The sequence below is a fragment of the Bubalus kerabau genome, chromosome 7 (assembly GCF_029407905.1).
Source record: "Bubalus kerabau isolate K-KA32 ecotype Philippines breed swamp buffalo chromosome 7, PCC_UOA_SB_1v2, whole genome shotgun sequence".
NCBI lineage: Eukaryota > Metazoa > Chordata > Mammalia > Artiodactyla > Bovidae > Bubalus > Bubalus kerabau.
In genome coordinates this window covers 54,149,181-54,166,417 of record NC_073630.1, presented here as the reverse complement: position 1 = coordinate 54,166,417, position 17,237 = coordinate 54,149,181, and the positions used below count along the sequence as shown (strand labels likewise).

General features: G+C 42.9%; 1 protein-coding gene across 4 annotated transcripts in view; it reads right to left on the bottom strand.

Annotated features, from left to right (window-relative positions):
* Positions 1-10,263, bottom strand: part of PCDH7 (protocadherin 7) — a 476,179-nt gene extending 465,916 nt beyond the window's left edge. For all 4 annotated transcript variants that reach the window (XM_055588213.1, XM_055588214.1, XM_055588215.1 and 1 more), the window contains exon 1: positions 5,782-10,263. In XM_055588213.1, coding sequence (XP_055444188.1) covers positions 5,782-8,961 — 3,180 coding nt within the window. In that variant the 5' untranslated portion in view covers positions 8,962-10,263. The remainder of the gene's footprint in view (positions 1-5,781) is intronic.
* Between the last annotated feature and the right edge of the window lie 6,974 nt (positions 10,264-17,237).

Below are 17,237 nucleotides of genomic sequence, written 5' to 3'. Positions count from 1 at the left end.
GTTCTTCTTGGAATGTGATTTCTCTCACAACACTAATGCTAAATAAAGCACTGTGTAATGTTCTGAAACAGAGTCGCTGCTTTAGAGATTCTAAGGGCTTTTAAAATAAATAAGATAGAAAAGCAAAGCTGACTCTCTCTTTATGTATGTATGTATATATATACACACACACATATATATGTGTGTATATATATATATATATATATGCACAAAGATTCTACTATTTCTATAGTCATAAATGTAAACAAATGGATGATGAGCTTTGCTATAGCCTAGAATTTGGTTATATACAGGTTAAACATAAAACTCTAAACAATTATCATAGTAAATTTTCTATATATGACCTCTACTACCATCCTCTTCTAGGAAAAGGAATGTTAAAATATCTGAAAGCATTAGTGGCTATGATAAAGCAATGGTTTTGTTACATTTTATTTAGCTTTAAAAACAGTATGGGTTTTACATTTGAAATTAATAAATTCACCAATTTGTATTTTACCAATAGGTTAAATTTAGAATAGAAAAAGCTAGATTGGTAAACTCTCTACCAAGGAAACAATTCAATTGAAAAATAATAAAATGGCACTTTCTTTAAAAAAATAGAGGAAGAAAATAGTCCACAATTGTGTGTTAAGGACGCTATTTAAGTAAAGTGCATCTGCAAAGTTGGCAAAATGAAAAACAGTGTAGAAGCCAAAGGAGTCATCACTATTGATGGAAAAAGTAAAAGATCATCCCAATTAGAATGCATAGAAAGTTTTTTTTCATAAACAACATATAGAAAGCTTTATTCATTTCCATTACAAATACGTTTTTATTGAGGATATACTAAATGCTATATAGGAGCTTATGTCTACTGTCATTGTTCTGCTAAAATGAAAAATCCTCTTAACTTGTTGAATATATGTTCTAAACCATGTTAAGTTATTTTAATGAATGCCATGAATTGCTATCTTATATAAGGGGGAAAAACTATGAATTTCTGTTAAAAATCTATAAAATTTGGAATACAATTTCCCCAATAATTTTACAGATAAAAACTAGAACCCAAAGCAGAATTATATACTACTGTAAAAAACATCAGTTTTGATAGCCAAATATATAGTTATACATAAGAAAACCTCAAGAGATTTCTGTCACTATTGGAATACATAGAGAAAAAGTTATAGAAATTTAATTTTTTTTTCTCCTGTAGAATGATTAAAAAAAAGAACACTGGACTCTGCATTCCATGAGTTGGACTCTAGTCCACATTATATCCCTGATAATCTTATGATATCAGTCAAACTAACTTTCAAACTAAGCCTCAGTTTCTTCTACAAAGTGAGGAGACTGGTTTGGTTAATATCTTTTAATTGTAAAATGTGATATCTCTAGAAATTTTGACATTAAACATTTGATTATGATATATTTTATGTCAGTTTTGTTTGTGTTTAAAGTTTAAGTCTCTTCTACATATCAATGTATGAATATCACAGTAAATAAGAGCCTAATGGCATCATAGTTAGTTTACATGAATACATCTGTTTGTGTGTCTGTATGGGTGTGTGTGAGAGAGCAAGAGAGAGAGAGGGATTATGATACGTATTTATCACAGGAGTATGCTTTTCTACATGAGATATGTACTTACTCAAAAATAAAAGATAACAAGAAAGAATGTTTTTGTTACAGTTGTCCAGCTGCATGATTTACTTACAATTATTAAATTGATTTTGTGGTCTTAGGTCAAATTCATTAACTGACTTAGGAGAAGTTTGAGATAAGGTTCAAATGGTCATACCTGGACTTCAAAAAACCTGTATATTCATTGCAGATCAAATCAGTGAATGACCCTTTCCTTGATTCACAGACATCCAGAAAGCCAAGAGCTGTTTGGTAGATAGCTCCTGACTAAAGACACTGGCTAACTTTCATCAGTCACTAGCCTCTTGTCTATGATTTCTGGCCATATGTAACAGAAATCCCACCATATGCAGATTCATTCTGCCTCTTCAAAGTGTCCTCGGTCATAGATAGCAGAACCATATTGTAGAAGTAATGCTTATGGAGTTAAAGCAGAAAGCTGTGGTTGGCATCACCATGCAAATGCATTTCCACTATAATACATATGGTATAACATACATTCACAAATAAATTGATACTCAGTTTTCTTAGTGCTTAGAACTGTAATAGATGATGGCAAGTCATTTCTTGCTTCCAAAATCTAAGTAATTAAAAAAATAATTTCTGCCATATCTTTACAAAGTATATAATGGATATATCGACCACAAATTGATCAATTGAAGGGAACATTATTCTGATGACATTCAGCAGTTCTTTTAGGCAAAGGAAACTGTCACTGCAGTTAATATGAATTTTTCTTGAGTACTGCAGGATCAGCTACAAATAGAGTTTTAAGTTAATGTTTATTCAAGCTGTATCCTCTATCTGCTTGCCAAAAATAAAATACATTACCTTCCATTTACTAAATAAAATAAAAATTTTACTTGCCAGTACGTTATCTAAATAACATCATGGCACAGATAAGCTTGACAGGAGTTGAAAATAATATGCAAAGTAGGAACTATAGTTTTATATTGTCTATTAATCTTTTGAAATTATATTATTTTTAAGACAATTGAAAAATACTTAACACATAGTAAAATGAATAGAAAACAGAATGCTTCTGCTTTCATTTTACAAATCAAAAGCACAGCTGAACTTCCAGGTCACAAAACTTTAACAACCACCAAGGCCAGATTTACCAAGTAAAGGAAGAATGAAATGAAAAGGTGGATAGGATACTTAATGCTATCAACGATCCCCATTTTTCTCAATTAGACACATTATTTAGTTGAGAACAAGGGCTCTTGTTTGAATTGCAAAGGCCTAAAGTATGAAAACCTGGGCTACATCATCAAAAGTGCGGATTTCTGAAATAATTCCAGTATCTCTGCAACACATTATCTCCCAGATTCTGCCCAGGAATAACTATAGAAGATTGATTTGACTGTCCTTAGAACCCATGAAAACAAACAAAAAAGAGGAGGGGGCGTTTTTTTTTACAAACTTTCATTTCTACAAAGCTGTTTAACTCATTATAGCCTAACCATTAACAGAACTTAGGAGCAACACTTATTCTCAAGAAGATAAAAACACTGGAATAGACATCATTTTCATTGTATCACAAATAAGGAACTATATATAATAAGGCAATTCAGGAAAATTATAAATTAATAAAGGCTTTATGTCAAATAAAATCTTCTATTTTTTAATTAATCCCTACCATATGAAATTTAAAAACGGCAACTCTCAAGATTTTCTTTACATAAATTCAGCATTAAAGGGGAGAAATTATAAGAAAACTCTGAATTAAAAAAAAAGTTCAGGTTTAATCAAAGAAAATACATTTTGGTTAAGTTTAAAAAGGCAATATCTTTTAAAAATAAATACAGAAAATCATCTATCTACAGCACAAACAAAAATGAGAACAAAAAAGATCTCATTATGCCAGATGTCAAAACAGAATGTAAATTTGTAAATGGATCCCTTGTCTCCTGACAGCAATACTGAGTAGATGAAGCATATCAATTACTATCACTAATTACATTAAGGGGAATGTATTTCATTTGCCTTTATTTCATTTTAGATCAACTGTTTATTGTGGTTAAAACTTTATACATCTTTCAAGTGCTTAACAACATACACGTTTTCCAAAGTTACTTTTGGCAAACTGCATGGTTTATTTGAGTGGCTTTGTAGGTTTTCTCTTCTGATATATGGACTTCCTTGTTCAGTTAAGAGACTAACACCATACATTAGTTTATTTATAAGCCTATCACTTTGCCTTTTAGACAGGATGCCACCACACTCTTGATATTGACTGTTTTAAATATTCAAGAATATAGAGCTAACCCTATTTGATGAGTCAAATAAAACTTAAGTGACAGAGCAGAACATAGGAGGTAGTTGTATAAAATATCTATAAATCTGCCACTTGATATGTCCACTCAAAAGTTTATTTTACATAATTTAGAATGCAAATGTTAGTCAACCACAGGATACAAAGTTCTTTTAAGATGACAGTGAAGTACGTATTCTGCATAAAGATCTTTTCACATGCTTTCTCTTAACAAATTATCATTTTCTAAAGAAATCTCTACAAATCTCTATTTGTGGGTTCTATAACTAATGTTATAAAAGTGCTGTTACTTTTAACTGGAATCTTCCTTGTTTATAAAACAGATAAAAGCACCAAAAACAAAATAGAAATCTGCCTCTAAGCCTAGGTAAAGTGATAACAAACATACTTTCCACTTGGCATATTTTAGTTTAAAGGAAATAAGACTCACATACTTGAAAAGGCATCTTTATAAAAGTCATTTAATTCAATGTAGTTCAAACCTGTGTTTTCTTGGATTGCTTTGGTAACTGGATATAAAAGCATACTGTGTATTTTTCCTTATCCAAATAGCTACAATAAAGGAATACATCAAAAACATTTCTTTATAATGCTTATTTTTAAAATTATAGAAAACAATAAGAAATTAATATTTATCTCTTTTCTATACCTTTAATGAGCCCATCAATAACATCTTCAATGTGAGCCTAACAATGTGAGGCTATAAAATAAACTTTTTACATTGCCTTAATTAAGATCACACATTCCACATGCAAAACATATTTAATAGAACACTCTTTATTGGATATTGCTTGACAGACATAAATATGTTTCCTGAAATGTTCTGGCGGTAAGAAATATGTGATGTTTTATTAGCCGAGTTGCTACAGCTTTAGATACAGAAGTTTCCAAACGGTTTTCATTTGTTGTGTGTCAAATGTTGATGGGTGAGAAAAGTAAACTTTGTGAGTTATACACTCACACACACATTACACAAAACAAAACTTTCAAAAATAAATTATGTATTTTCTGAAGTTCACCTCAGAATATACTTTGCTTTTTTTTTTAGTTTCCACATTTCACTGAGAAACAACTGTGTCAAATATTCCATAAAACCTTTATAGTCTCAATATATCACAATGCATACCAAAATATTTTCACACACACTACACCAAACATGAACATTTTTGTTACTTGGTTGAAATAATACATGATTCATGCAATTTACTTTTGCTTATGAACTTTTCATACCAAATACATATACTACAAATGCCAACTGCATATCCTCATAAAAGCCTAATTGTATAGATACTGAAATATTAAAATGTAGTTTTTTATGGCATTTACATATCATTAAATGTTTTTAAGTCAGCATTTTTGTCAGTCAGCATTTCAATATCTCAGACTTCGTACTTCATTTGCATGAATCAGCATCTGCTTATCTATAAAATTCTGCATAATGTATAATGTAGCTAAAACTATTTAGTGTCCAATTTGCATAGACAGCAGTAGTAACTTTAGAAATGTTGTCTTTGGATAAAATTATCCACTTAGTAGCACAAAAGAAAAGAATTTTAGGTTAAAACTAGCCATCCAAACAATTCACACATATTTATCTGGAAACAAAAAACGTAGCATGAATTAGAATTGTCAAACACTAAGAGAAGCGTAAAATACCACTTACAGTGTTTCCCTCTGTAACTTAGTACACTCTGGTATAAGGTGCAAACTATAGTGGTGTACCTTTTGTAAATGTCCTCTACTAAATAAATGGTATAAGAATTAGACCCGCATTAATTTCCTGCTATTAAAAATTTAACTAATAGCTTTAAGAGTGAAGACAAGACTTTGCAGAAGGTGCCCTGTCTTAGATATTTAAATATATGTGGGATGCATCTTACCTGTTTGCTGTATTTGTTATTGGTTTGACAGCTGTACTCAGAGCAGTGATCTGATCCAATTGAAATGTTGTCTCCTGCTCCCACAAATGTATTGGCTGGTGGTAGATCTTGTACGGCCTGGTGTTTTTTTCCTGCAGTTGGTGACTGGGGGTGAAGCTGGACAGTAGGCAAGGGGGAACTAGATTTGTAATGCCTGGCCAGGTCAGGACTGCCAGGCCCACCATTAACTGATCGGTATCGGCCCATGCTTGGGCTGTCTGACAGCTTCTCATTGACACTATCATACCTCTGTCCATTTGGTTTAGAAGCTTCTACAGTGACAATGCTGCTGTAGAGTGGCTGCTTAGATTTTTTGTTTTTCTTGTCCTTTTTAGGTTTTTTAGATTTGTCATGCTGTTGGGGTGTAAAAAAGTCTTCATGATCTTTTTTGCCGGCTTCATAGCCATTTTTATTTTTTGACCTGCAGTATCTTGCCATCACTACAATTAAGATGATTAGAATCACAGTCATAATTCCAGCAACCACCCCAATGACAATACTGAGTCTCTGTTTGCTAATTTCATAGCTTGGGTCACCAGCTATATCCTGGGTGAGTGGGGTGTGCAAGCTTCTGGCTATCTGGGAGTCAATCACAGTTGCATTAGAAACACTTTCATTGACAAACACATGCACCAGAGTCGTGGTAGACTGGGAAGGCTGCCCACTGTCATTCACTTGCACCACCAACCTGTGCAAGCCATAATGCTTTTGGGTGAGTTTTCCCACTAAGGAAACCACACCACTGGTGGAATCAATCTCAAACAGCTTGAAGGGATTCCCTCCCACAATGCTGTAGTTAAGGTCTGCATTGATGCCATCATCACTGTCTGTTGCCAACACCGTAGCTACTACTGTCCTGACGTTACTTGAAGGTGGCAGTAAAGTGTAGGAAATATTTCTGGGAAGGGTGACAGTGGGAGCATTGTCATTCTCATCCATCACAAAGAGAGAGACAGTGGCTGTTGCAGATCTGGGGGGATCTCCCCCATCCACAGCTTTGACTCTGAAAGTGTATGTGGTCTGATGTTCTCTGTCAAAAGACATCGTGGAGTAAATAGTCCCCGTGTCATTTTCAATGGAAAAAATGTTACTGTTCTCCTCTATGTATAGGCTCATCTCTGCATTGCGCCCCTTGTCAGCATCCATCACTGTGACCATTCCCACGGGGCTGTTGGGCTGTAAATTTTCTTTCACATAAAAAGTAAAGACGTCCTGCATGAACTTAGGGTCATTGTCATTCTTGTCAGCCACCTGAACAATCACTGTGGTGCTGCCCTGTAGCACGGGGACGCCTTTGTCTCTGGCGTTAACTTTAAACTCGTACCTGTCAGTCTGCTCGCGGTCCAGCATGGTATTGACGAGGATGTCCCCAGAATCGGGATCGATGGCAAAGATCCCCATCACGGAAGAGTCCAGCGAGTAGGCGATTTCAGCGTTTTTCCCACTGTCCGCGTCTGTAGCCAGCACCGTGGCTACCCTCTCTCCGGGGATGTTGTTCTCAGGAAAGTACACCTCCACCACTGACTGGCCAAAGACAGGCGGGTTGTCATTGGTGTCTCCCACCTTGACAATCAGGGAGTTGTTGCTGGAGAGACTGGGGCTGCCCGAGTCCACCGCTACTATGACCACGTTGAACTCCCTGGTGGTCTCATAGTCCAAAGGGGCCGAGGTGTGCAGGAAGTACTTTTTCTTGTTCTGGTCGCCCTCTGTGTCACTGGCCGGCTTGAGCTGGAAGGGCACGTCGCCCACCACGGTGCAGGTGACCACTCCATTCTCGCCTTGGTCTCGGTCAGACACCTGTACCAGGGCGATGGGGGTGTCCACCAGAACGTCCTCGGCCACGTTGGCCACCCCGTCCTTGAGTGGGATACGCCCGATCTTGCGGATTTCAATGGACGGCACATTATCGTTCTCGTCCTTGATATTAAGGACCACCGTGGCTTTGTCTGTCTTGGGAGGCTGCCCGCGATCGCGGGCCATGACCGTGAAGCGCAGCTGATTCACTTCCTCGCGGTCTATACGGTGCAGGACACTGAGCCAGCCGGACGTCTCGTCTAGGCGCAGCAGCCGCCGCACGGACTCGGTAGCCGCCCCGAACACGTATTCAATCTGCCCGTTGACCCCCACGTCCAGGTCGGCGGCACGCAGCTGCAGGATAGGGGTCCCCGGGGCGCTGTTCTCGGCCAGGTCAGCCTCATACACGCTCTTCTCGAAGCGGGGGCTGTTGTCGTTCACGTCGGTGATGAGCACCCGCAGGATGGCCTGAGAGGAGCGAGGCGGGTCGCCACCGTCGCGCACCCTCAGGGTCAGTTCGTAGGAGTCGCGCTGTTCGCGGTCCAGCGCCCCCTTCACGATCAGTTGCGGCTGCTTTTCGCCATCCGGGGTGTCGGCCACCTGCAGTTCGAACACGCTGCTGCGTCCGCCCGGGCTGGTCCCGCCGCCGGCTTCTGGCGCGTCCAGCCTCCTCTTAGAGCCCCCGGGGCCGCTGCCGCTCCCGCCGTTCCCGCCGCCCCCGGGGTAGGGGGCGCTGTCGGCAGGCCCGGCGCGCCGGCCCTCGCCGCCGCCGCCGCCGCCGCCGCCCCCGGGCTCCTGTAGCAGCTCGTAGCGCTCAATGCCGTTGCGGCCGAAGTCCCGGTCGGTGGCGGTGGGCAGCAGGTATAGAGTGCCCACCGGCCGGTTCTCCTCCACCGTGAGCGTGAGCACGGGTGACGGGAAGGTGGGCGTGTTGTCGTTGATGTCGAGCACGATGACCCGACCCTCGAACAGGTCCACCCAGCTCTGCGAGGGCCCGATCACCGAGACCTCGAAGTCCAAGAAGCACTCGTTTTCGTCGAAGATCATCTGACACTGGGGCAGTTTCTCGCGGTCAATGCGCCGCTCGCTCGTACTCAGCTCGCCGGTGAGATTGTCGATCTTCAGGTACTCTGAGCCCGACTCGAGGCTGAAAGTCACCTCACCGGAGCCGGTCACGATGCCCAAGTCCGAGGCGACGTTGCCGATGCGGACGTCTGCTGGGCCCTCCTCGGCCAGTCGGTACCGGAGGAGTTGCTTGGCGGCCGCTAGGCTGAGCGAGAGCGGCAAGAGGAGACAGCAGCCCAGACACCAGGCGCGCGCCCATCCCATGGTCCGCATCCTCAGCATCTTCTCCTGCTGCTGCTGCTACTGCTCCTTCTAATTACGGCCCCTTGGCGCCCCCCTCCTCTGAGGCCCGTGGCCTGCCCTCCTCCCAGTCCTCTCCCCTCTCCGGGAAGGGAAGAAGCAAGAGGGAACGTAGGGAGGGGGCAAGAGCAGCGTCCAGAGTCGGCCAGGGGGTACCAGAGATAGAGCCTTCTTTTTTTTTCCTCCTCTTGCTTCTTCCGAAAGTTATTGTTTCATAATTTATGCAATGGGTGCTAATCGCCCGCTAGCCAGCCGCCGTTCAGTCGCAGTACTCACAGTTCACGGGACACTGCGCGCCGCGGGATCGGCGCCCCCCCAGAGTCATACCCGCAACCGGCAGAGGAACCCGGGCTCCCGTCAATGCTCAGTCGGATGGGGCTGGAACCGCTCCGGCAGGCGGGCGGTGGAGCCGGGAAGCGGCCGGGAGCGAGCCTGCAGCCTCCCCCGCCTGCCAATCCCGCTCGTCTTTGCTGCTACTCGAGTTGAGTCCAATTCACGTTCCAGCCACTCACTCCAGACCCAGCTTCTGCTCCGACTGCCCAGGCAAACGTGAGTCGCTTCCTGCAAGAGGTGCTAGGGCCAGCAACAAGCCAGTCTCAACTCCGACTCCGATCAGGCAGAGGGGGAGCCAGTCAACAGATTGAGAATGAAAAATCCCGGCAGGTCGCTTCGGGCACCGTGTAGTGGAGACGACTCGAGTCACACAGCGGTCCGCGTCCGGGTTCCCCCCGTGCGCGGAAAAGCAGCCCGAGCCATCTTCAGAGACGCCCTGAGTGTCGGTCCCGTCTCACCCAGAGAGCTCGGGTTTCTCTTTTTTTCTTAACAACTCTGCGCAAGGTCATTAGTCTCGAAGCCGCCTCCTGAAACCGCAGCAGCCGTTCGCCCGCGGGGGTGAAGGCTGAGCCGTGCGCACCGCGCGGTGCCCAAGTTTGGGTTCGCAGCCGCAGAGTCCGTGCCTTTCCTCACCTGCATTCGGCCCGCATGTCAGAGCACTGGGATCTGCAGCGCTGTGCGCGATTCAGGGAGGAGATTGCAGCCTCTCTCTCTCCCCGCTCTCTCTCTCTCGATCCCTCCCCTCCCTCTCTCCTCCTCCTCTCTCCTCCCTCCTCCCGTTTCCCCTTTCCCCTTCTCCCACTCCTCTCTCCCTCACGCTCCCTCTCCTTTCTCCCAGTCCCAATACAGGCAACTCGAGCTGAACTTGATCCCTTTGCAGTTCAAAGGTGAGCAAACCAGGCTTGGTGGGCAGGCGACGCTGGCCTGGCGAAAGACCCCAGCCGGGCTCCCCTAACGGCAATTAACAAAGATGCCCAATTCTGTCCGGATTTCCGAAGAAAAGCACAAGGCATGGGGTGGGGGGGGAGGGGAGGTGGAGTCAGAGACAGCTGCCAAGAAGCTTAAAAAAAAAAAAAACAAAAACAAAAAAAACACAACACAGTTTGCCAAGGGGAGAAAAAGTGCCAGTCGGTTGTTGCCTCGGAAGTGCCCTGGCACGGCGGGTGAATTCCGCAGTTGTCTCGTCCCCTCTGGTGTCTGGGAGAGTCTAGTGCTTGCGCTCCCGCCGCCCCTTTGGCTGCCACGGCTCTAAGACACTGAATGGCAAGTGGGAAGCTCCAGTTCGCCAGCCGCGAGCCGGAAACCCGCAAGTTTGCCCAAAGTGATGGTTGCTGCTGGGAGCTCTCTGCCTTGCTTGAGGCTCAAGCTTGTCCCTGACGCTACTGCGGCGGCGGTAGCAGTGAAGCCGTGGAAACTACACACTCTCAGAGAAGGAGGGAGGAGGACTGAGGGGGAGGGAAACAGGAGGGAGCACTAGCCAGCCGCCCCGCTCCGGAAAGCCCAGCTTCAGCTCCGGGGGCCACTTCAAGTGTGCGCAATCCTAACAAGTCACCCTTAAGACAAAGCTTGTCCCTCTCCCTCCCCAGCGAGTGCAGCCGCTGCCTTCTGGGGGAACTTGCTTTCCCTCCCTGCGGCTGGTAAATTTCCTTCTCTCTCTAGGTAATGCCGAGAGCGTGTGTGAGAGCGCCGAACATGTCAGCAAACGTTTCTCCTTCCCCTTCTCAGAGTGTGTTCTTCATCCCTGCCCCCTACTGTCTCTGGTTCGCGAATTAGCTTCTTGGTTAAGGCTTGGTCAGCTGTGGCTTCAGGGACCCAGCGTGTGGCCAGGGAGCTTACGCTGGTGTTCTGAGAAACCATGATGGGCTGCAGTCGTTAAGAGAGAACTGCGAACTCCTGAGAGTGGGACAGCGATCCTTTTTTGGGAGCGCAGAGTTACGAGGGTTGGGGTTTGAGGAGGGGGAGGGTGCTCTGTCTTTGTTTAAATGCTTGGCATTCCTGTCGCCGTGCTTGCTTACGGGGTAGACCGTGTGTGCGCGCGCCTGGGGAATAAACACATGTTGGAAGCCTCGATATTATTTTCTGAGCAGAAACCTGCAGCTTTTAGTAACTGGCAAAGTGTAGCGTCACCTATCTGGATAAAAGGGAAATAAACTTTAATGTCAACTTTGTGTACCAAACTGTCCCTCTCTCCTTTTCTCTCCTTCTCTTGACTTTGTGCCACTAGAACGTAGATGGTGTTCCCCCACGCGAGGCTTCCCCAGCTTTTCAGACACTGCCACCGCAGCTCGCCTCATCGGATTTCAAGTCTGGTCGCGTTTTCCGAACTATAGACATTTACTCTTCATTTATTTCAGCGGCAGTTAAACAAGGGGGCCTAGCCAGGATTGGGGGAGGGGGGTTGAAGTGGGTAGGAAATACTTGGAGGGAATTCTTAACCATCTCAAAAAAAGAATGGGGGCTGCTACTAGGTTTTGGTTAGTCTTCAGCCGGTTTGCTCAATTTAAAGGCATTAAAGGTCCTCCACTTAAAGGAAAATTTAAAGCGAAAAGAAGAAAAGAGAGAGAAATACGGCCAGAATGAGTACTCTACCTTTACGGTACCTATGTGAGGCGGCGAAATGATTTAAAGACAAACACCAATAAAGTCTTTGAGCAGACGTAGCGCGCGGTTATTTAGCCGGGCGCAGCCGGCAAGAATGGGGGGCAAGGCGGCAGAGATTTCCAAGCATTCCCTATGGGGGATCGTAGAGGTACGGAGGATGGAGCAATCGTGGTCTGTGCCAGGGAGCTGGCGAGTATTTTCCAGTCTGCTAAAACAGCAGCACTCTGGGGGTAGTGGCTCCTCCTCTTGAGGCCAGGCCGGGAATCCGGCCTTTCCACCCGCCTCCCCACCCCCTGTCCCTCCAACCTCCTACCCCTCGCAGGCACCGGAGCCTCTCCGCTCTATATCTGCAGCATCAGCGAGAACTGCTCGGCGCGCAGACTCAGTGCTCACCGCCGCAGTCTAGAGCCGGGGGGCGGGGGCGGGCGCCGCAGCGCAGAAGCGGCAGGCTAAGTGTCAATAAAGCCAAATTCCCCTTATATTGAGCAAACTCTGGTTTATCAGAACGCTGCCTCCCTGAGAACACCCAGTCCCGTTTTTTCCAGGGTCCAAGACGGAAGCCCGCGCATTCCAATACGTGGCAATATGGTGCAGTAAACTCAGTCCTTTCGCCGCCTTTCCTAAGATTTTGCAAACTTCGGGCAGCCGCGTAGGCAGAGACACTGTACACTCCCTCTTGCCTCGCCAGACTGTAAACTTGAACAAGCCTGTGCGCCCACCGCTCCGACGCGCAGTCTTTAGGCGCACACCAGCGGGGGGGAGGGGGGGGACGAAAAGAGTAGGCGGCTTTTCCCTAGAGCGTTGAAATTTCCTTCCAGATGACCGGGAGGTGGGGTGGAGTGGGGAGGCGGGGGGGCGGCGTCCTTCACAGTGGAGTGGTTTCCTCATTGCGAGTCACCAGCCCGCCCTCCCCACTCTCATCCCTACCAACTCCGCCGCGCAGCCAAACCGGCGTGGGAAATGGGTCCGACGTGCCGGGCATGGAGAATAGCGCGACCAGACTGCCGAGGCCTTGAAGCCTTCTGGCTTCTCCCTTCCCCCACGTTCCCCGGCTCCGACCTTTCCAGAGCAGCCCAGGAGTGTTGGCAGATTTGCCTGGTCGTTCGTTGGGTTCCTGGGAAAAGGAACGGAATGGGCGGGGTAGGGTTGTGGGCGAGGTGAGGAGAGCTTTCCAAGCGCCCTTGCCGCGGTCGGAGCTCCCGTCCTCTTCCGCCCCCTGTCTAGGGACTGACACTCCAACTCCTGCCTCCAGCCGGCGCGAAGGATGAATGGAGGCGAGAAGCCGATTCCCCCACCCCCGCCCCATTTCCGCAGTCTCAGAGCCAGTGTCACAAGTGCTCAGCAATTTCATTAAATGCAACCGGGGGGCTAAATCCCCCGCGGTACGAGACCTCACCAAGGGAATATGATATCTGGGTTCGCTCCCACCCACAAACCCCGCCCGGCCCTTCAAACCCGAGGCTGCATTTATCTTTTCAACCTGAGAGGAAAGGGTTCAGAAGGAAATGGAATCGAAAGTGTAACCGGCTGCAATAAATTAAAGAGCGCGCTGCCGCTGCTGTTGCTTTGGCGTCCAGAATTAGAGAAAACGAGATCAGTGTTCTAAAACCCGCCTTGATCAGATACAACGTCATCCCTTGTATGAACTAAAGTATCTGAGAGAATGTTAAAAAAAATTTTTTTTTAAGGACAATAAAAAGAAATGTCCCTTTGAAACGAAGGTTAAAAAGGAAAATTTATTATAGAAATATCACTGTATTCTAGTAGACAATAAAAGCTCGGCCAACGATTTCTTTTCTATGCCAATATCTTACAATACTCGGTAGTTTTTGGTTTTTCTTTTTAAATTTATCGACTAACCTTGCTTACTTAAAACTGCTTTGCAGTAAAAAAGAAAAATTCAATGACTGAGCTGAAAAATAGCATCCAGGGTCCGTGTTGTAGTTTAAGCCTTAAGAAAAGGCAGGAAGAGGGAAAACAACAACAAAAGTTTATGGGTTAGAATGAATACAAAGAAGTACGTGCCAGAGATGTCATCTCTGAGGGGCTTTCATTCATTATAGACGCTGTATTTACGATAATACAAGAAAAAAGGTTAAATACAGTAAACATGATAGCCAGTTCTGGAAAGAAATATAAAGCAGTTTGACGGCAAGGGAGAAAGTGACTCAAGAACGCCACCAAGGGACAAACTAAGGAAATGACACTCCTACATCTCCAAATCCGTTGACCTTTTATCTTTTTCGATGTTCCGTCATCTGTATCCACTTACGTATGTGTAAACACGTTTTTGAGGTCTTTACGATCAATCATTTCTCCAACTACTTCTGGTAAACTTGATACTTTAGTTTTCTTTCTCTAAATAATCAAAAACGACTGTCCCTTAAACCTGTCATTTTAATAGTAAGTATAACTCGACTTAGAGCAAATATGATTCTGAGTCCTGGGACTGCGAGAAACTACAGGAATCTTTTGCAGTCTTAAATTCATGCTTGTAGTATTAAAATGTGTAGTATACGTAAATGGCTAAAATATTCATTGAAATAACAGACTTTTTGATGGACATTAAAACTCAGCAGTTTAAATAAGGAAACCACAGATTTCCTTTTAAGCAGGTAATAACTGCTTGCATCAGTGGTTATTTAATTGGTCTCCAGTCAAGAAATAGAACAAGTTGTACAGTTTAAAGCATGAGATCATGTAATGCAAAGCCATATAATGCAATATATCAGTAGTAGAAGAACACAAGCTAAGAACTAAACTGATTCATACTGCCTATTTGAATAACTATTAAACATTTCCGTAAGTCTAGTACAAAAACTTAAGAGAAAAAGAAATTCATGAAAATAATTTTAAGAGTTTACTTAAATATTAGTTTATAGTCTGTGTGATTTGCTGATTTAAATGTAGTGTTTTTGTTTAAAAATGACACCTGATAGAAATATTTCACTTTAAGCACAGAACAAATTGAGGGAATGTTTTTCTAGAGTTTTAAATGTCAGAATATATTCAATATAACATAGATTTAAAATTTATGTGAAATATATCTAATCAGATACTGTAACTGACAAACGCATTTTTTATTTACAAGATGATTTATGGATTTTTCCAACTTTATGGTAATTTTTATAAATTTGCAAATATCTAAGCTTGAGAGGAAAACAGTATTTTGCAAAATCTGGGTGAGTTTTTGGGAGAAAGACCCTTGATAGGTCAAAACAGTATATCCTATTATTTTTGACCATCTGAGGCTGTCCCCTGTCTTTATCTATAGTAAAAATTGAACATTCCAATGCCCTTTCCAGGAACCTGAGACATTTGGCATTTCTTTACTACCATGGCAGGATATGCCAAATGCTACTGTGACTAATGACCTCTAAACCTAGATAATATATTAAGGGTTTGGGGAAAAAATATCTCATTATAATGGATTGTATAATATAATACTCAAATAAATGACCTTGCTTGTACTAAGTATGGTTGAAAATTATGAATTAGCTTTGTAAATTTTATTCCCTATGTTGACCTATGCTAACTAGATCATTTATGTTAATTACCAATACCAGGTAATATAAAACATTACTCAATCAAATTTAACCCATTAAAATTTAGAAAATACAAAATGTAGAATGTTTCTAGGACGGATAATATAGTAAGTTTGATTAACTACTTTACCACCAATGAGTTTTTCAGTGATATATGCTCATCCTTATATGATAATCCTTGGGACCTTTCCCCAAATACAATATTTGCTTGCTAACTTCTGGACCTAGGATAGGATTACTCTTCTCACCCCCCTTGTGGCTAGATGATGCCATTGACTAGGTCTGGGTAACTATTAATAGAAGTGGAAGTTCACCTCCAGAAGGAACAGGGATGGCTAAAATGAAATCACTATTCAACTCTGTCAGTTACACTGATTATTAACCTGATCTAGGACCAATACCTGGAAACTGTCAATACATTTCAGACCTACATTGACTTTGAAAGCAGTAATATGTTCTAAGTGGCTGTTTCAGCACTTTTTTAATGAATTATAGAAGTGAAGCTGGGTTAAAAGCCCTACCAAATAGATGATATGGGTTTCAACTATAATCCCTATAAAACAGCAGTTGTTCTATTTAGTCACAGGTGGAAATACAAGTTCCAATGGCAAGGCAAGTACTTGCTATATACATAAAGCAATATAAATTTGTACCTGGTGATTTTCAACATTAGCAGACACATTTCACTGTAGTTTATTTTTTCCTAATGACTGGTATGGCATTTTAGCACTTTAAATAGGACTGTGATAAAGTATTGTTGATGTACCATAAGATGGAAAGATAATATTGATTTTTGTATTTATGGCTATTCTTTTTAATTCTTGTTTTGACTGTGTAACTGATTTTCAATTGTGTCTCCAAAACACTAGATTTTAAAAAAAAAACTATATGGATGTAATTAGAAGCTTTTGATTTGGCTAATCTATGAATAAAATATCAAGTGTTTTGATGAATTATTAAATTAACAGCTGGGGTTAGTCAGAGTATATATCATCAACAGTATATATCTGAATTCAGCACTGAGAGGTTTACTACATCTTTCTGTTTCTGATCCTGTCTGTCTATTTGGAGGAAAGAAATTGTACCTGTCCTTGTCTTTTCAATGACATTTGATATAAAGCTTCTCTTTTTCATCTAACAAATTGGAAGGTTTGCTTCTTTCTTTTAAAACAGAATTAAAACATATGAGAGAGGATGAGAGAAAAATACAATTAAAATAAGGTGTAACTGAAACAAAGGTAGTATCTCAGTTTCTGTTTTATCTTGCCTTACAGAATCATGCTTTGCAACGGTCTATAAACCAATGACTATGATGGCTACTCCATTTCTTCTAAGGGTTTCTTGCCCATAGTAGTAGATATAATGGTCATCTGAGTTAAATTCACCCATTCCAGTCCATTTTAGTTCGCTGATTCCTAAAATGTCGATGTTCACTCTTGCCATCTCCTGTTTGACCACTTCAAATTTGTCTTGATTGATGGACTTAATATTCCAGTTTCCTATGCAATATTGTTCTTTACACCATCAGATTTTACTTCCATCAGCAGTCACATCCATAACTGGGTGTTATTTTTTCTTTGGCTCAGTATCTTCATTCTTTCTGGAGTTATTTCTCTGCTGATCTCCGGTAGCATATTGGGGACCTACCGACCTGCGGAGTTCATCTTTCAGTGCCCTATCTTTTTGCCTTTTCATACTGTTCATGGGGTTGTCAAGGCAGGAATACTGAAGTGGTTTGCCATTCCCTTCTCCAGTGGACTATGTTTTGTCAGAACTCTC